Source organism: Saimiri boliviensis, chromosome 4, assembly GCF_048565385.1.
Source record: "Saimiri boliviensis isolate mSaiBol1 chromosome 4, mSaiBol1.pri, whole genome shotgun sequence".
NCBI classification, from domain to species: Eukaryota; Metazoa; Chordata; class Mammalia; order Primates; family Cebidae; genus Saimiri; species Saimiri boliviensis.
In genome coordinates this window covers 95,256,935-95,277,319 of record NC_133452.1, presented here as the reverse complement: position 1 = coordinate 95,277,319, position 20,385 = coordinate 95,256,935, and the positions used below count along the sequence as shown (strand labels likewise).

Genomic DNA, 20,385 nt, shown 5'->3' with positions numbered 1-20,385 from the left:
ACCTTCAGATTCACTCACTGTAGATCTTCAAGGTCCTAATGGATTGAGGAATCCCTGGAGCTGGAAAGATGGAAAGGGTTGGCTAATTTTGGGTTAAGAAAAATAAAAATTTCTCCCTGTCTGTCTTTTTTCCCCCCCAAATCGAAATGTGTTAAAGGCTCATTTTCCTTTACAAACAAACGAGGTATTGGACATGAAAGAGGCCTTGAAGGGTGTTAACCTACCCAACAGCCCGTGAAGAGTTAAGTAAATGCGGAGAGAGTCGGTGCATAATAAAAACCCACTTTACAAAACAACCTTTACAACCCTGGCTCCCTTTCGCCTCCCCATTTTCACCATATTGAGGCAGGCCTGTAAGACCCCCCTTTTCAACCAACTCACGAGCTCTTTCTTATTTTAAATGTTCTGCCTTAAAGTGATTATCAAATCAATATGAAAAAAAAAAAAAACTTGGAGACTGAGCATAAATTAAAGCGGTGATGGGAAAAGGTGTGACAGTTTCCTTTGTTGGCCATAGCAAATCTTTTTAGGGGACTCAAAGATGGAACTGAAGCCACAAGACTGTTTGCATCTGTTAGGCAGACTTAGACCGCCCTCCAAACCATTGGACTTTCACTTAAAATTCTGTGCAGGGAAAAGTATATTTACATTTGTTGCATTTGAAATGAGGCATATGCTGATGAATGTTTTAAAAAGGAAGAAATAAAAGGAGAGAAACTGGTTTCTTCCACACACTCCCTCCCCATTTCTTGTTTTAACAGTAGCTATGACTTTCTTTTTCATTCTGCCAACTTGGTGCAAGAACAGTGGAAGAAAATAACTTGTCAGATTTAAAAACTTGTTACATAGCATTTGTAGATTAGATACATAGATAAATATGAATATACAATATGATATATACATACATGGATATATCTATGTAAAGGTATTAACATATATCATACACAGTACACTATTTCTTCTAGAATCTTGGCGTGTGTCCCTTAGTATGAGCAATGTTGCTTCAGTATGAGTAATAAAAGAGAAAAGGGACATTTATATGTGGAAAAAGAGACAGGCTGAAGAAAAGGTTTCAAAATATCTGAAATGTATATGATAAGTGGTCTCAAATCTCTCCAAGAGAGTGAACCAGTTTCCCTCCCACTCTCTGGCGCACGGTTACAATGCTTATTTTCTTAGAAGAAACGAATCTTGGTTTCTTCACTTAACAAACTTTTTCCCCTCATAAGTAAAACATGTTGTTTGGTCAGATGACATTGCATAAATGACCAGTTGAATGGCACTAAGTCGAAAATTGGATACACTACGGTGTCCTTTTGCACGGGATTCGCTCTTTGTCTGGTGCTTGCAAATGTTCTAATCCCCTCTTTTGAAAAATGCCCGGCTTTGTGCCTAGCACAGAAAAAAAATTTGTACAGATACAAAAAAATCAGCAGCAGACGTGGCTATTAAAAGGAGTAAATAGGTTTTAGTTGAGCTAAGCATTGAATGGCAGATTTTTTTCCCTCTTGAGACATAAGGAGATCCTTGTGAAAAATGTAAAAATGCCCTAAGCATATAAAATTATTTTGTGAATATAAATGTAGAAAGTCAAGGTTTATGGAGCCAAATCTTTTTTCTTGTGCACTGATCTTACCGCTATGGCTCTTTGTTGGAACCGTAAGGGCTTTCACTTTAATTTAAAAATAATCCCCTACTCAAAGGTAAATGAGGAGAAAAGATTTTCTGTGCGCAACAAGGGATCTCTTATGTCTCCAACTTGTGTTCTTAGAATATTTCCCTATTTGTCCTGGAGAGTGTGAAGAAGGTGGCCAGCTTTGTGCAGACTGAAAAAGTAGGAACTCACAGGTAGAACTTCACTTTCAGCTAAAAGGAGCTAAAAATATAGGTCTTTGAATTCTTTTCTGAGTATTTGTGGGCTCATTTGTTTAAAATACGCCTATGACAAAGTAATTGCATAATTATATATTCTATCGTTGGCAAAAATGTGCAAACGTGTTAAGAAATAAAGTAGAAGAGAGATTATCTGATTGAGTGATGACCGCCACAGTGTCTGAATACCTGCCTTCTTTCCTTTTTTCTTCTTTTCCTCATTTTCTTCCTTCCTTCCTTTTCTCCTTCCTCCCTTCCTTTTTCTCCCTCTCTCGCTACCTTTATTTCCTCATTTTTGTTTTTTTAGGAGTTGCGTTTTAAATGCAATGGCCTGAAGAGCAAAACTAAAGTTGTAAATCATCTAACTGGGCTGCGGTTTTGGGTGCACATCAGGCAGAGAGAATTAAACTCAACAGTACCCCTTGGCAAAGTGCACTCTGTAGATCTTGGGGTAGATTTTTGAGACTTTCATTTGCGGTTCGTTACTTTCCACAGCAATCTAGTGTATTTGTTGAAACTTTCTGAAGCTTAGGGCCCCAGCAATTTCCTTACAACAAGCCAGACCCCTATTTGTAGTAAGATCTCCACAATCTCACTCTGAGACAAACACCTGGTGAGCCTCGGTAGAGCCTGTGAAGTGCGGGGATTGAGGGTACGATTGGTTATCACTTACGGGTCTTACTCAGAGTCCAGGTGGCCCAACCCCAGACTCCTCCGTCTCCCCCACCTCATCCCCTCAGGGTCGGAAATGTTGATTCACAAAAGACTTCTGTGAGGACCCACCGAAGGTAGAGTGCCGCAGCCGGCCGGACTCCCGTGCGTCCAGGTGAAATGCCTGGATCCAATGAGAGAAACAGAAGGGGCACACTCCTCCTCTAATTGTTTTGATAACTTTCCATAAGTGGTGTGTGTGTGTGTGTGTGTGTGCGTGTGTATGTGTGTGTGTGTGTGTGTGTGTGAGAGAGAGAGAGAGAGAGAGAGAGAGAGAGAGAGAGAGAAAGAGAGAGAGAGAGAGAGAGAGAGAGAGAGAGAGAGAGAGACGCTTTACAGTCGGAGTATTAACGGGGCGGGAGGGGGGAGGGCGAAGAGGGGAGGGAGCAGACAAATTCGCTGCATGCTTATTTACCTGCAAGTCGTCTGCTCCCGCGGCGGCCAGCCCCAGGCTGGGCCCTGGCAGGAGTCTTTGATCTGGGTGCATTCCATACTGAGAGCCATGGCTCATGAGGGACAGGTCGTGGCGGCGGTAGGCATCGAGGCAGCCCAGCTCCCGCCTCTGCTCGTCCAGGCAGGACGACTTGAGCGCCCGCGCATTGTGCAGGTTAATAAAGTCGGTGGGCTCCCCGTGGTGGATCTGCTGGTAGTACTGTTGCGAGTGGTGGAGCGAGTTCAGAGAGTAGGCGTCGGGGGTGACGGCCGGGTGGCTGTGCTGAAACTCGTAATGGAAGGACTGGTGGTGGAGCGGGGTGTACTGGTGGTTAGTGGAGAAGTAGGGGGACGCAAATTCGGTGCCGGTGGTGGAGTAAGTTAAAGGAGAGGAGGAGGAATAGGCGACAGTGGAATTGGCTACGGACTCCAGACAGCCAAGCTGCATCAAACGGTAGCTGTTTGATCCGTCGTGACGTATCTGGAAGGAAGAGGGGGAAAAGGGAGAGCAGAAAAACTTGAGGTTTGTCATTTTGCAACCAAGGCGCCGCTCTCCCAGAACCAGGAGCTTTCTCTGGCACTCTAAGGAAAGCGAGCGCGCAAGACTCGGGCCGAGCCGAAGCCGGGTCTCAGCGTCTTCGCCAGAGACAGCCTTTGCAAACAGGCGAACTGGGGGTGGGCGGCCTCGTCCTCACAGTCGAGAGAGCGGAAAAAAATCCCCCACCCTATATAGGTGCGGGTGACACCACACACGCACACACACGCACACACACACACACACACACACACACAGCCCCTGCCCAACTTGTGCAGGAAGCTTGGCGTTGGGATCCAGGTTTGCCACTGACTCCGGGGCCGCGGGGAGCAGAGGAACGAGTCCACAGGAAAAGAGCTCTGGCCCGCGCCGCCTGGCCACTCCAACTAGATCCCAGCATCGAAATTCTGTGCCTGTCTATGGCGAGATGTTCGGCCCAGGCTGCTCACAATCATTGTCCACACATTTTAAAAAATCCAGTCTGTGCAAATCGTTCAACTTGCTCACTTCCTTAAGTCATTTGAGGGAGGGAATCCGACTCCACCTTTTCTGCTTCCCTTTCCTTGAATAAGCCCATTCCGAAAAGGGCGCGTTTCCCCCCATCCCCCTTGTACACCTACTGCTCCCCCATCAGTCCCTTTTCTTTGCTTTTCTGAGAATCTTTTTTTGGTCTCTGTTTCTCCTCACCCTCCCCCCCTTTATTATTAGGATTATGTTTTCCCGCTCATTATGGCAAATGTTTCTTAACGTGGCAGAGTTGCCCTCCCTGGCGACAGATGTCATAACGAACTTTCTCCCCTTTCCTTCCTTAACTTCCCCCGAAAGACAGATTATAATTAAACGTAACGGTCCAATATAGATTAGAGAAAGGGGAAGCTGCCACCGCCGCCGCCACCGCCGCCGCCACCACACACACGCGCACAAAAAAAAAAAAAAAAAAAAAAAAAAAAAAAAAAAAAAAAAAGGAAAAAAAAAAGTAATAATACCTCGGCATCGTGGACTAGTCCCGGAAAGGTAGTTGACATGTTGGGTTTCTCCGAAAGCTTACGATGCAATTTCCCCCTCCAAAAAAAGAATTGGGAAAAAAATCCAAAGTTCTTGTATTTTCCAATTTTTAAAGGAAAAAAATGTTCTATAGATAGGTATCTAAATTGTAATGGTTTTGCCTGGATCAGATAGCTCCTTGCCTCGTACCCACTTAAAAACCTGTAGGAACAAAATTTTCCCTCTGCACAAAAGCAGCTCCCTGGAACAGATTTTGTACTTGCTGAGTATTTCTTTGGCTGATGTCGTAGGTCCCTTGGTAATATAGAAGTTTTGAAAATTAAGCATCAGCACTGAGAACTGGGAGGACAATAGGCAGAAGAGATTTATCCCAGGAGACAAGGAATAAATATTGTATCTTCGCCTAATAAGGAACTGGAGGTTCTTTCAACATTTTTATCCATTTTTTTCCAACCTTTATCATGCTTTTCTATACCGACTGAGGTGGGGACTCATCTCTGTGGAGAGTATTTGCACACATTTATTGTGAGGCTAGAGATCTAGTTCCAACATGTGTATATTAGGGATAGAAATATATATTAATTAAAGCTTCCTTCTATATGAGTAATGTTCATTCCTATTGGTTCCACTCCCTGGATGCTGAAAGCTGCTTTTTCCAACAACCACCCGAATCAGTTTTGCCCAGATTGGGGTGTCTGCCTTTGCCCAAGTGGAAACAATGCTGCTCTTTCCATATTTACATTGAATTTGGGTTCTTTCTGCCTTTTTGAAAGGCAAAATCAAGCAGTGACTTACAGTTTTCAGCAGCTTTAAAAATAAATAATGGTGATGGACAGTCCCAAGTTTCCATCATCAAGAAATTGTATTTAGGAAAAATGCAAGGGAATAAAGATGTAAGACAAGATTCTACATTTAGGTAAAATGTTGTCTTTCACTCCCCAACCCAACCCACATTTCCCATTTTTTGTGTTTTTCTTCTTCCGTTTTGGAAACAGTGCTGCTGGTGGTAGGGTGTAGATGGTTTAGCAGTAGCATTAGGTTCTTGAACACCGTTACCCCAAAATAACCCTTAAATACTTGGAAGTTATATTTTATAAATAGAGGGCAGGAAGGAAGCAGTGCACACCTATCTCTATCTCTTCAGTGGATTTCTTGACTTTCAAACAGTGTTTGAGCTTTCCTTCGTTCAAAATTTAGCTTCCCCCACCAAGTTGTCTAGTGCCTGGAGGGGATGGTGGTGGCTACGAACCCAAAATACTGAGGCTTTGCTCCTCAGTGTCTGTATTATAAGGGAGAATGGCTGGCCCCACGGACTCATCTCAGAGATAGAAGGGGTAATTCAGTCTTAATTGCCATTTCATTTGGTTTGCTTTTAAGTGTTTAAGCTGAGAAGGTGTCTTAATAATAAGCCGCGGGCAAACAGGCATGTGGCTTTTTTTTTTTTTTTTTTTTTTTTTTTTTTGGTTGGGGTTTGGGAGGGTTTATTAGGATCTGCTCATGCAGGCTAACTGGGGCTGTCACTCAGCGCTCTTTGCTTTATACAAATGGACAAAGGCACACGACAAGAATTGAAATGCATTGTCTGAAATGGAGATACACGATGCTTCAGCCCCACATGGGGTCAGCAGGGGACACTGGCTCCCTATTTCAAGGTGTGCCAGTGCCCCCCACCTCTCCTTGAAATTCCATATCTTGGTCTAATGAGGTCAGGAGACTGAGAACCCAGTGAAGATGAAAATGAAGAATATCCAACTTGATATTTAAGTAAAAGGGGTAAAATTAGTGCTGTTGGCTCTAGGGGTTGAATCCCAAAAATATTTGCAATGGAGTCTTTGTTTACCAGGTCTGAGTGGGACCTCTATAGCTTACCCACAGAGGAAATAAACAATCTAATAATCTCTGGTAAGGGGGGACTGCCCCCACGACCTACACCCAGACACCCCAGCCTCTGGGAAAGCACAGAGCACCCCCCACCGGAAGAATATGTAGGGCTTGCAGGTTGCCTTGGGGAATGCCCAGGTGCACTTTTCCTGGTGGATGATCCTGGCTTCCCAGTTAGTCAGTCAAATGGAAAAGGATAGCCCTTTTCAAACAAGTTACAATCTCCTTCCACATCCCCCTACTGTCAGATACGTCTTCATTGAAAGTGAAGGAACCTTCTCTTCCCGGTTTAGGTCCAGGCGGCAGACACAGAACCCTTTACCCGGGGAACAGCGAGGAGGCTCTGGAAGATGTGGTCGCCTGCTCTGCTGGCTTGCCAAACATGTTTGGTCTACATATATTTGTCCCTGTCTGGAGGAAGAGCCACACATAGTACCCCCCAACTCCCACCACTATACACAGAAGATGTAGCTTTATAATACTCTCGGTAATGAGCTCTGGCATTGAAGTGAGTACACTCCATGGAATGACCTCCAGTAGCCTTGCCCCTGTGAACATCAGGACACCACCAACTAACTGGCAGTCATTCCATTCCATCCCCTAAACCGACTTTCAAGGTTCACCTTCCTGAGTGACTTTTAGGTATCCAAACAAAGAGTGTTCAGGGTTTCAGTTCCATATTTCTTGAACTCCTGTGGACTTGAGGGGAAACTAAAGATCATGATGAATGAGGAAAAACAACAACAACTTTCATTTGTACTTAAGGAAAATGAAGCAGGGAGGATAAAGTGCCTCCCTTTTAGTTTTGAGATTTCCTTTGCCAGGGCCCTTGACTCCCTTAGAAAGCCTCGCTCTTAACCCTATGTTTTGGCTTCCCACACCAGCATCTGAACCGCAGGGAAACTTCATTTGGCCAACTGCTTCCCTCCCACCTCATCCCAACTTAAAAAAATAAAAAAGCTGTTTCTCCATGAAAGAAAAGTTGGGGAAATCATCCATGCCATATGCACATACTGGTCAGCGCTCCCTTCCATCTGCTCTGGGGTTGCTCAGCGCGCCCCTTTTCTAAAGAAACTCTTTGAGGCAGGTGTGTGGTGTATTTGGTGTGTGTGGGTGTGTGTGTGTGTGTGTGTGTGTGAGATGTGTGCATGTGTAGTGTTCGTTTTTGTCAGACACCTCCTCATCCAATTAATAGTCTTGAGCAATTAATAAGTGTCCTCCCGCTTGACCCAAAGACTGGGCTTTTTAGAAAAGTTAATTCCTCTTTCTCTGTTCTTTCTCTGTTTTGCTTCTTTCCCAGAGAGTGATTGGCCACACATTTTCCAGTGGGTGGCGTAATTGAATTAACTGGCCACAGCACTCTGGAGACTCCGTGACTATTGCCTGGGGCCACCTCCAACAGGAAACCTGTGGTGCACATTCTAGCCTCAGTCAGAGGCCAGTCCAGAGTCAGCCACTCAAAATAGCTGGCAAGAGCACGGTAGATACCCTGCTGGCCTGGCACCCTAGAAGCTGGAAAGATTGTTCCTCAGCACCTAGTGCTCCTGTTCTTCCTTCTAGTTCCCTGTTCCACATGCCAGGAAGGAATATCTTATCGCAGTCACTTTAGGAATCTGCAAATAAATCTTTGTATATATTATTATTGTCTTGGTTAGAATCCAGAGCTGGAATAGTTTTTGGGAGTCACAAATTCCTTCCTGGGCCTCTAAGCCAGCATCATACAAATCACTACAGTTTTCATCCAGTCTCAAACATCTTCATTGAAAGAGTTTGCCACTTCACTGCATGTTTGAGGTTGGTAAACAATTACAAACAAACTCATGCCTATCCCTAGCTTTAATAAACATGTATTTCTTCAAGTTTCTTTCTTACTTTTGGTACTTAAGATTTCTTTTGCTATTGCAAATTGATTTTGTTTTTGTTGCTTGAATACGCTTCTCCCACAAAATTTCCTGTTTAATACTAAGCAAAGTGTAGTAATAATTACAATTATTTTGGGCATTTTGAAACAGAAATATTTTCTCAGATGTATTTAGGCAAATGAATCAACCAGAGTATCTTCTTCACTCTCCATTCTGTCCTACCTCCCCTTTTCTTTCTTTCTCTCTTCTTCCTTCATTTCTTCCCTTTTTCTTTCTCTGTTTTTTTTTTCTTTTATTCCTTCCCTCCCTGCCCTCCCTGCTTCCCTCCTTCCCTTCCTTTTTAATGAAAGGTAGATAGAGATGGGATTAAATCCCTTATACTTATGCCTTATACTTATATCTTAAGCACGTATGTGTGTATGTTGTCTAAGAATGAAATTTAGTGTGTTCTGCTCCAGTGGCAGATGCAGCTCTATAAACAGACCTGGATTTACACAATAGGAAACAATTTCCATGGTCATGAAGACCCTGTCATTGAAAGAACAGTGGAGCACTGAGGATCCAATATAAGTGAATGATGTTCATTCCACAAAACAAAACAAGGTATGTAGGTCTGAAAATCAGCACCTCTCCATACTACTTCCAGCATCTTTCCTTTTACTCCTTTTTTAGATGAACATTAAGAACAGAAGTCTTCAAAGAATCCAGAGCCACCAAAGGACTCCTGTGACTTATCTAGGGTGTTTTGTTCCATCTGCCCTCGGGCACCCTTCTACCATTTTGAAAATCCCCAACCCTCTGAGTCCCTCCACCTAGTAGTCTTCCAAAAGGCGCTCAGCGTAAGGTCTTCTAGAGCCAACCACAGAGGTAACCCTCAGGACTCTCTTACAGAAGAATCTGAATTTCACAGTCACTCGGGATTCTAACGGTTCAGAAACACCTTCCAGTCCAAAGGCATTCAGTGGTGTGATTCTTCTAAACTCCTAAGCTCTTCCAGTCACTGCTGTGGTGAGTGGGGGGCGGGGTCGCGATACTTCAGGGGGTGGTAAGAAGAGTATGTTGGGTTCGCCATGCAGTAACCCAATCCCTAGTTCATTCACTTATTCTTCGTTAATCAAAGTGAAGACAGAAACGTGCTCCAAACACCAGGCAATTCTAGGCAGAAGGCAGCAATCTAAAGTTTGACCCAGTTGTAAGGATCGGAATATTCGGAGAGAAAAGGCTTGGTAAGGTGGGCATTCTTGCGCAGAGGAGCCAGGTTTCCCCTACCAATGATTGCTTCTTTTCTTTCTGACCTGTGCGGATGCTGACTCTGGTTCTCTTTCGAAAGGTCCCTCCCCTTTCTACTTACCAAATCTGGCAATTCTTAATGAATTACCAAGTAATCAAATTTGGTAACTCTACTTCTCGGTATTCTATCCCCATTCCACTTTCTATTACAGAAGGGCCATGTTTCGTAAAACGTTACCTAATTGCAAAGGAGAAAAAGCGGGCTTATTTTTATTTTTTTTCTTTCCGAGTCTCGCTGTGTCGCCTAGGCTGGAGTGCAATAGCGCAATCTTGGCACTGCAACCTCTGCCTCCCGGGTTCAAGCGATTCTCCTGCCTCAGCTTCCCAAGTAACTATGACTACCGGCGCGAGCCACCATCCCCGGCTAATTATTATTATTATTATTATTATTATTATTATTATTGTATTTTTAGTAGAGACGGATTTTAACCGTGTTAGCCAGGATGGTCTCGATCTCTGGACCTCGTGGTCAGCCCGCCTCAGCCTCCCAAAGTGCTGGGATTACTGGGGTGAGCCACAGCAACCGTCCAGGCAGGCCATTTTTAAAGAGCTTTAGGATGTTTAGGGGAAATTAACATTTCTGACAGACTCTGCAGTCATTTTAGTTTAAGGGTTGTTACTGATTTTTTTTAACTCCTTTTTCTTTCTTTTCTTTTCTTTCTTTCTTTCTTTTCTTTTTCTTTCTTTTTTTTCTTTTTTTCAAAATCTCCTCCTTCACGACCTTACCCCACTCCCTGGGCTGTTTGTCAAAAGCCTAACACGGATCTGTATTCCGCCTTAGCCTTGCAGCGGATGGGCAACACGGATTCCATAATCGTACAGAGAAAATGCGTTTGCAAGCAATTAAAAAGTCTTGCCAACGTATTAGTGGAAAATTAAGTGGGAGAACTCCCTCTTCTAAAGTCTTCTCTTTGATAACAATGGAACTTGGAGCCGAGGCCCTCATCTGAGACGGCAGGCTCCTTGCCCTTCTGCCCCAGCTCAGGCAGGGCGCAGACTCACCCGCCCTCTGCGCGAAGCGCGGCGTGTGCAGACAGAGCCTGCCTCGCCAGCCCCACCGCGTCAGGGAATATTCGCTCCCAGGCAGCAGGGCTGGAGGCCGGGAGGGCAAGATACCCTGGAGGCCTCCTGGTTGATTTCACGCCTTCAGGCAGGAAGCTTGCTCTTCCGGCTAAGGCCTTTCTCCCGTGGGAAACTTGTCCCTTTCGGTCAAGAAAGGTTAGAGTTCCTAAAGAGGCTGCACTTTGTCTTCTTTTCCCTCTTTCAGTTGTTTAACCTTGAAGCGCTATAAGGGGCTTTGAAAGTCCGTCTGCTGGCCTTCCTATCGCAGGTAGAATAGTTTACTAAGGCTTTAAAAAGTATTGATTCGTTTGATCCTGAGAACACTCCCCTCGTCTGCCATTCTAATAGGGAGGACATGTGTAATTATTACCCCCTTTGTATAGACAAAATAAATAACAGCGAAGTAGCAGCACTAGCATTTATTGAGCTCTTATCATCCTTATCAGGCCCCATTCCGAGACCTTTACAAACATTTCATTCTTTCATCCCTTGGACGTAGGTATTAGTGCAAATGTATTCCCTTTGCAAAAGATGAGGAAACGGAAACGTTTGGCTGCAGCTCATCCCAAGCCCCACTCCCGCTTAAGCAGGTCTGTGAGCTGGGGAAAGTGACTCAAAGAGGTGTCAGTGACTCCTGGGGCTCTGGCTCCAAATCCAGAAGTTTTGCTTTGTCCCCCTCCATCTTCGGGTCTTTACTGTTGAGTCTAAACTTTTCTAGGTTTTAAATTTCCTCTTTTTACCCCCTTCCTCACCGCCTACCCCTACTCCATCCCTCTTCAAATGCCTAAAAGAAAACAACTACACGGATGGCTGGTCCAGGTTTCTTTTTCAGCGCACGTCATCCTCACACCTTCCAGCAGAAGTCGCCTGGACTACTGCTGCCTCAAAATCAGCCTCGCGGATCTTACCGCGAGCTTTCAAGGGGACCGACAAGGGTGCGGTGCTCCCACTGTTGCCCCTCCCCTGGCTGGTCCACCTCTGGTTCTCTTCGGAGTGGGTGGCTCCAGCTGGCCAGTCGTGGATCTCAGAGGCTGTGGCATGCACCAGGGAAACCAGGCCGCAGGGACCACCGGCTGTACCTGCCAGTCTTCTGCGCCCGCTTTGCATTTAGCGTCAGGCAGCTTCGGCATGGTGAATTCCGCGCCGGCCTCCGGGACCCCCTGGTAACTGAGGCTGCATGAACTGAGCCCCAACAGGAGCGCTGGTTCTGCAACCACAGGGCCTAGGCACCAATCCTACTTGGGCATCTACTTGGGTATCAATTCTACTTGAACAAGGTGCTTAATTTTCTCACCTGTAAAATGAGAAAAATTATACTAACACTTAGCTTGCCCAGCTGTTGTGAGAAGTAAGTGAATACCCATATCGCTGACATCAACGTGGACAGGGAATGCCTTTATAATGGCTATTATTTGGAAAGAGGGAGGGTTGTTAAGAAAGCTAAGAAGAGACCTTATTAGTGGAGACTCTTGCTTCCCTAGGGCCCATTTGTGAACCTTGGACAGATAACAGTAAAGAAAATTCGGCTGGAGGAGACTCCAGAGGCCATCAGATCCTACCTTCTACTGCCCTGTAAGGTCGCACAGCCCCTGGAGCCACAGCCAGGACTGGAGCTAGAACTCAGATGCTTGTGTACGCTCAGCCCCAAGCCACTGGTTCAGGATTCAGGGAATGGACAGCTCAGTAGCCCAGCCCTTTTTCTAACATGTCTATTTTGTATTTTCTCCTGGCTTAATTAACATTTTGGTCTTTAATTTTTTTTAATTTCATTTTTTCTTCTCTTTCTTCCCCTCCATTCATGTTTCTTCCTCTCTAATTCTTTTATCTCTGTCTCATTCTCCATCCTTCTCTCCCTCTTTCCCTCTCCCAACCATTACCCTTAGCCTCTCCTTCCATTCCATCCTGTCAATGTATTCCAGGGTTCTGCCTCTGCTTTCCTGGAATTCTGCTCCGACTTAACTCTCTCCTTGCTAATTTCCAAAGGTTTCTGTTTCATTTTGCCTCAACATCCTGTGCATGGTCTCAGCGAAGTGGGGGTATGGAGGTGTTTCTTCAGCCACAGTACTTCATGTTCTGGTCACCCTGGTACATAGCTCCTCTCCTACCTTCTAACCAACCCCTGTGGATCTGTCTTGTTGCTGACCCCAAGCTCCTGCCTCTTCTCCTTTCTACTAGCCTTGGGGAGCTTTGAGGCAACCCAGACCTCCAGTTACTTCTTTTTTTTTTTTTTTTTTTTTTTTTCTAAAAGAGCTTCGTCTGTTTCTTCTGTCAATTACCCCAGTAGCCTCTCAGAGGTCCCGTTTATTTTTCCATTGACCTTTACTTCCTTATGTACTGGAACAATGCCTTATTATTTTATTTATCTTAATCTCTGGTGCAATCGCCCTTTTATTCTTCAACTTGGCACTGCTAGTGTTTGTCTTTACACTTTCTCGACTTCATTATGTAATCTTGCCGAATCTCCACACTCTGTGCACGCTGTTTAGACCTCACGTCTGTCTTTTACTTACCCTTGAATAGTTTTGTTTTGAAACTCCTGGCCCATTCATATTTGCTTTATTCCTTTGTTTCCTCCTATCTCTTTGCTGCCTGTAACGCCTATGGATAGTGCCCAGAAATTTGCACAATATCTGCTTTATTACAGATTTTACCCAACAGGACATTCCATTAAAAAGATGTATTTTTTCCTACTTTGGCCCTGCCATTTTTGGTGGTCTGCGATAATGCCCCTTCCTCCTAAGCCAGTTCTGGTTGTAGGTATCATAGGGACATTAGATAACTGCTAGGACGGCTTTCACTCCTTAGATTTGCTTTTGAGCAAGTGGAGGATGATGAAGTATTCATTGACTTTGCCACTGATAGGTTTTGGGACTTCAGACACTTAACCACTCTGCTTTCTTTCACAGTCAGACTGCATTAAATGAGGACAAATATGTATGAAACAACTTTGGAATTTATAATGTACTTCAAAATTATTTGGTATATTTTATTTCTGCAACTCACATTCTTACTGGTAGGTCAAGTCTCTTCACTGGCAAAATATCAATTCTAACAGTGATGAAGAGTATTGCTTTTCTTCTTCTATGACCTATCCTTTTAAACACTCAATTGTAGTCTGTCTGTCTTGATCACAGATATTTCTGCTGACTTCCTTGTTAGAGCACTCACTGTGTTTCAAAAGTCTAGATTCAGAATGTGACACCTTTTCTTCAGGACTTTTCTCCATTTTGGTGTCCTGAAAAGCCTTGAGGAAAACAATAACCACCCTGCTGAATCCCCTCTCTGTCTCTCAATGTTCTCTGTGAAGGGTGGATGTTGTAATCCCAGGAACAGATTATCGCCACTGTTACTCTTTGATAATCTTCTCTTGATCAATTTCCACTCCTAATCCCCACCACCCATACCTTTCCCAGTCTTTGTTTTCAGATAGAGGGCCTTTACTGAAAAACAACTGCAAGAAAGAAAAGACAATTCATTCTAGTGATTCTTGGAATGTCTTCCCCTTAGGGGCATCCTGGCAACCTGGCTTGGAGTAGATCATGTCATAGAAAGTTCATTTTCAGTTCAGTGAAATGGGGCAGCATAGGTTTTTGCTTTGCTATCTTTAGATGAGAAAATGTCACTTCTTGGACCCTTCTTTTCAGTGAAATTATAGACTAAATCTAGCATTGGAACTTCTCTCTATTACAAGACACTGGAAACAGGTGTAGACTGTGATGTATTAAATATGTACCATATATTAGAAATATCTGTAATGAATGCAGACATTCTGATAAATAATACAATGTAAGGCTCTTTGTGTGATTGAACACTATCTACTTCTCGTATATTTATGTAGCAGCGGTTAAAGAGAACAGGTTTCTTTCCCTAGTTAAATACGTTGAAACAGCATTAGTCATTTAGGAGTGTGTTCCAACCTGAATGCTAAGATTTAGATGGTAGCAAAACTAAGCACATGTAGGTGCTCTGCCCTGGCATATTAAATTTTTACTTAGAGAAGGAAGCTCTCCCATTAATTATCTGGACTCTGGTGATGGAGGACAGGAAGTAGTAGAGAATGTTAGAAATCCAACATATTAATGTGCTTTTCATTGACAAGGTCAAGTGTGTTTCAGATGCAGTTGATAGCAAAATTCAAAATCCCTGAAATGTAGAAATTTTATATCTTGACAATATGCTTGCGTATCATTATTATATAGATTATGGTGGCTAAAATCGCCCAATCTTTAAGGAAGAGTGGGGATTTCAAGTTGTTAATTCTAACAATTTTGACCCTTTTTTTTCAAAATCAGCAAACCAAAGGTCACTTTACAGTCTGTGTTTTCCTGGAGAACATGGAACATTTTCATACTTCCACAGATAAATATGATCACTGCCTTATTAGAAAATGAATATAGGAAGCTCACCTTGTCTTTCCCCAAGATGGCATATTTACATGAAGATGAGGCTATGTTATGACTCTTACTAGGGTGGGAAGAATGCCAATTGGGTGGCTTGGAATGACAGGGATTTATGATACCATCGAGTCTATTTTTTAAAGAAGTGATTGACTACCCAAACATTTGAAAATACTAAAGAGTAGGGACATATTTCACCTACTTGATTCAACTGTTCATGTAACATCAACCTAGTGCAGAATGTAGGACCATCTCAATACCTAATTATAGAACACTTTACCATGAGGTCAGTACCTTACATTATAGGGAAAGAAGATAATGAAAAGAGAAACCAAAGAAAATCCAGAGCTCCCTTTACCAGCAGTAAAACTTGCAAACTGTCTTTTTATTCTAATGAGAAATTTCCTCACTCAGTGTGAGCATCTAACAGATGGACACAAGCAGTATCAAATTGTCTGTAACTGCTGTCTTATACAGTGATGGCCATTGAGCGCTGTCATGGACTGAATTCCTATCTTAAAACCCTAACCCCAATGCGACTGTATTTGAAAATAAGTCCTTGAAGGAAGTTAACTGAGGTCATAAGGTTGGGTCCTAATTCAAGAGGACTAGGGTCCTTATAAGAAGAGAAGACATCAGAAGAAGGTCATGTGAATAAACAGAAAAAAAAAAAAAAAAAAAAAAAGGCTATCTATAAGCCAAAGATCTTTCCTCTGAAAAAAACAAATCTACTGACACCTTGATCTTGGACTTTCAGCTTTCACACCTGTAAGAAAATAAACTTCTGTTGTTTAATCCCCTCATCTGTGGTATTGTGTTATGGCAGTTCTAGTGGACTAATATCAACACTTGGAGGAAACAGTGAGAGCAGCCTCTGATATCAGGAGTTGGCCTAGTACTGTTGGCGAGGCTTTAGTGCTCCTGCAAGCTGGTCTGCCACTCACAGTTAGGTCTTGGTGTTCTCTTTTTGAGCACAGTCTTAAAGAACATCAACATCAGGCAGGGTCACTCTGTGACCATGATGGATAAAGATGAAAATAAGATCACTCTAGTAATGTCTGAAGACAGACAATTTATGAACATTGTCTAAGCTACAAAATACCAAACATACACCTCCTCTGGCCAATAGGAGTAACTGCTACTTCTTAATCATTTACAGCTCCAGGCCCATTCAAGTACTTACACTGTATAAAAAGTTTGTTGAGGTACCTAACCAGAGTTCTTCCTGCTTTCTGAGATAATTCAATGCAGTGTGAACCACTGCTTTCTTGGACCATTCCTGAAATAATCCAACCAAAGTCCAAATCCTTTATAACACTGCTTTATTCAAATGTTCAGTGGTTTCCCATGAGATGTGCCCCTTCTTGCTGAAATAAATTATAAATAAAATTTCAACTACAGGTATGTGATTGGTGATCTTTAGGTAGAAAGCATTGGCAATTTGAAATGAAGCTAGTCCAAGTTGAGATATACTGTAAGTGTAAAATACACACTCGATTTTCAAATACTCAGTATGAAAAACAGAATGTAGAGCTGGGTGTGGTGGCTTACACCTGTAATCCCAGCACTTTGGGATGCCGAGGTGGGTGGATCATGAAGTCAGGAGTTCAAGATTAGCCTGGCCAATATGGTGAAACCCTGTGCCTACTAAAAAGAAATACAAAAATTGGTCAGGCCTGGTGGCGCACACCTATAGTCCCAGCTATTCAGGAAGCTAAGGCAGGAGAATTGCTTGAACCTGTGAGGCAGAGGCTGTAGTTTGTGCCACTGCACTTCAGCCTGGGCAACAGAGTGAGACTCCATCTCAAGAAAAAAAAAGAGAATGTAAAAGATTTCACAATTTCATATTGATTATAATGATAATATTTCAGATATATCAATAAATATATTATTAAAAGTCAATTATGTGTTTTTTTAATGTGGTCACTAGAAAATTTAAAATTACATATATAGCTTGCATTTCATTTCTGCTGAATTTGTATTGTTTTATAATGTTCCAGAAAAGCCAATAGTTGACCAAGCTGACCATGCATACACAGCATATAACTTTTTTAAAAAAAAAAGTTAATTAATCTTATTAGGAGACACTGTACTGTGAGTAACAAACAACTCATAAATTTCTGTTTTAACACAACAAAAGCTTGCTTCTCTCAAACACACAATTCACTGTGGGTCTGAATACCTCACCAGGGAACTGCTTTCCATTTGGCAGCACAGGGATCTAATGGGATATTTATTTTCGCATTGTCATAAGATGGAGGGTGCTGGAGGGTCTTCTAAAGTAAATAAAGTTATTTGTTCTAGAAACACATTGGCCAGATCTAGTCATGTCGCTCTGCTTAATCATAGAGCATCTGGAGAGTATAATCCTCCCCTATTCCCAGAAGAAGGAGAGAAGTGAAAATAAATAGCAATTGTAATATCTGCCATAAAGAGAGAAATGCAAATAGAAATACATGTTCTAGATCTCCAGTTTAACACAAATGTGTGACATATTTGACACAGGCCTAAGATATTTTGCTTAGGAGGCCTGGATTCAGAGGGTATCCATACTGATACTGAAGATGCAATTTTTAAAAAACATGCTTAAACCCTCTAGCTCATATTTGTATGGCAACAGTTTGAAGTTTTCAGCTACTTAGATGAAATGTGTAGTTACCAAGAGCTCACAGTTATTTACATCTTGTTCTCAAACTCAGATAAACTTTCAAAACAAAGTTAAGTCTGTTTTGAAAGTAGTATGTAATAAGATTAAATAGTAAAAAAGAAGCTTTTTCAGGATCATTGATTTTTTAAAGTTAAGTTGATAAAGCTCTATTTAAATCTACATCTGTTTCTCTTCCCCTCATGCGTGTGCATGCACACACACACACACACTCTCTCATATTTATTTATTCAACAAGGTTTCATATCATTAAAAACAAAGTGTCATCCTGGAGATTTCGTTAGTTAGAACCCTCCCATCTGCAGAAAGATTCCTAAAATGCAGGCGAATTTGCCCTTCTTATCTTCAAAGGTCTTCTCCTAGCATCAGAAAAGTTGTTTGTAGTAAGCCCAGGGGAAGAAGGAGGGTCTGACAAGCTTTCTCCTCCCCTTTTGTGGCTGAACGGAGAAGACTTCTAGTATGACTAATTCTACCAATATAGATCAGTAGGTTAATTTCTGGAGAAGGTAAGCCTATGGCTGTGTGGGGTAGGAGAAAGGGGGGCTTCAGCACTTGATCTAATTCTCCCGCCCCCTCCTTTTTCTCCTTTCCTGTCTCCAGGGTCTGCCACTGTCCTCCTAGACTGCTAGCCCCCAGCATACAGCCTGAGAAAAGGGAGCTGTCCGTTCAGTACCAGGGCCACGTGCAACCTGCCCGCCAAAACACAAAGAACTGAAATATTAATTAAAAAAAGCCAATCTGCTCAATCCTCCGCCCGCAGGCAGGCTCTAACAGAAAACCGCATATGCTTTCCCTTTCTCCTCAATAAATCTTCATGTGGGCATTAAAATACCTAAAAGGATTAGTCATTAAATGCTTGTACATTTGGCTTAATTCGCAAGAAACTGTATGTCACAGGGTTACATCAGAACTGCAGTTTAATCTAATTTGCAGTATTTGCGTAAATGCTTTATTTCTTCTGCTGATTGTTACAGAGGATAATATTAATATCCCACGTGTCCAGAGGGAGAAGGTTAACACACCAACACAGAAATGAGCTGGATGCTGACTGATGTATAAAACTATCAAAGCTTCTTTTAAGGTGAAACACGCACAGAAAAGAATAAATGGGAGTGTGGCTTTTCCTCCTCAAGCTGCATTTATTATTATTATTTATTATTTGATCCTAAGGTAATAAGGAAAATGCTTTTTTTGAAAGGATTTTTGCATTTCAGTTGGATATGCTGTCCTACATATTGCATTCAAAAGCTGTCTATATGGTGACAGTGAAACAACTCTTCAAAGGATTTAATTGCAGAATCATTCTTATTTTCCTCTGAGGAAGTTCTTTGTAGCAGCAGCATCCAGTCCAGTTATATTAGCCACACCCCACACCCCACTCCCCACCTCTCTACCCCTCCAGCCCCCTCTCTAAGCATTTCTCCTTCCCCTGAACTACTGGAGCATGTATTGTCTGTATTATGCATCTACATCTGGCCCTGATTATTTACTTTTTGGTCCACCTACTTATTTTTGTACATGGTTTATATGATTTACCAGGCAGTAAGTTTTCAGGCAAAAAGAGATCAAAGCCTTTATCTAGAAGAATGTGTTTATTTATTAAATAATTCCTTGCAAGCTGCCTGCTGATTTTTACTTACAGTATATTTTCTGAATTTTTTTGTTAATTACATATTTTGGAAGCATCCTAAATTAATGAAAAAATCTGAGTTCCTGCCTTCTTTGGCCAGAACACCAGGGAATACAAGCCAATGAATTCATTTAAACATAGATATTTAAAAATTCAAAGTTTGCATTAATTTTGGTGGAACTGGTTTTTAGGTTCCAGTGAGATATTTGAATACAAAAACCAACACTTGATTGCCCAAATTTTATCTCTCATTGAAGTATGAGAACCCTTGGACTGGTGAAGAATTCATGCCAATCCAGGGTTTTCCTTTGTCTATCATTTTTTTGAAACTCTCATTTCTTTTAATTCTAAGAAAAGAAATGATACATTCAAAGCATAAACCTGAACTTCCCACAAGACTACTTGGATGATAACTATATAAGAGAGATACATTAGGGAAGAAATGCAGGTCATAGCATATCAAACCAAAAGCATGAGCCTAGTGTCAAGTTTGGTATATTTTGTTTGTATGTGATCATTTTTTGTGTTGTACGATATGGACAATCTGATTTCCTCTGCCTACCAGGAAGTCTGGCAATTAATACTTTATTGATATATCATGCAGGTGGTGAAGAGACAATAGGTGAAAAATTTTAAGCATTCCTTGGAAGAGAAGAAGGTTGTAAAGGAATTCAAAATAACAGAGTTTACAAATGAGCCAATGTGCATTATTCTTCATAATAGGTGGGTGGATATCTGTCTATTGTTATAAAAAGGGCACTAGAAGAAAGATGGTTTTTGTTTCTAGTTCAGTCACTGTTTTCACATCCATTGCAAATCTCAGAAACTCTCTTGGTCTTAGATGCCTCGCCTCTAATGTTAAGTAGGTATACCAGGCATCTTTCAGATTTCTTCCTGCTCTGACCTTCTTTGATTTGTGTGTGTGTGTGTGTGTGTGTGTGTGTGTGTGTGTGTGTGTGTGTGTGATGGAGTTTTGCTCTTCTTGCCCAGGCTGGAGTGCATCTACCTCCCGGGTTCAAGTGATTCTCACCCCTCAGCCTCCC

At 42.3% G+C, this 20,385-nt stretch overlaps 1 protein-coding gene across 1 annotated transcript in view; it reads right to left on the bottom strand.

Moving 5' to 3' along the window:
* Positions 1-5,098, bottom strand: part of TFAP2D (transcription factor AP-2 delta) — a 58,304-nt gene extending 53,206 nt beyond the window's left edge. Inside the window, exons 1-2 of the mRNA XM_003923108.2 lie at positions 4,537-5,098; positions 2,999-3,496 (exon numbers count right to left, since the gene is read on the bottom strand). Of these exons, the coding sequence (XP_003923157.1) occupies positions 2,999-3,496; positions 4,537-4,575 (537 nt within the window). The 5' untranslated portion in view covers positions 4,576-5,098. The remainder of the gene's footprint in view (positions 1-2,998; positions 3,497-4,536) is intronic.
* Positions 5,099-20,385: the final 15,287 nt, after the last annotated feature.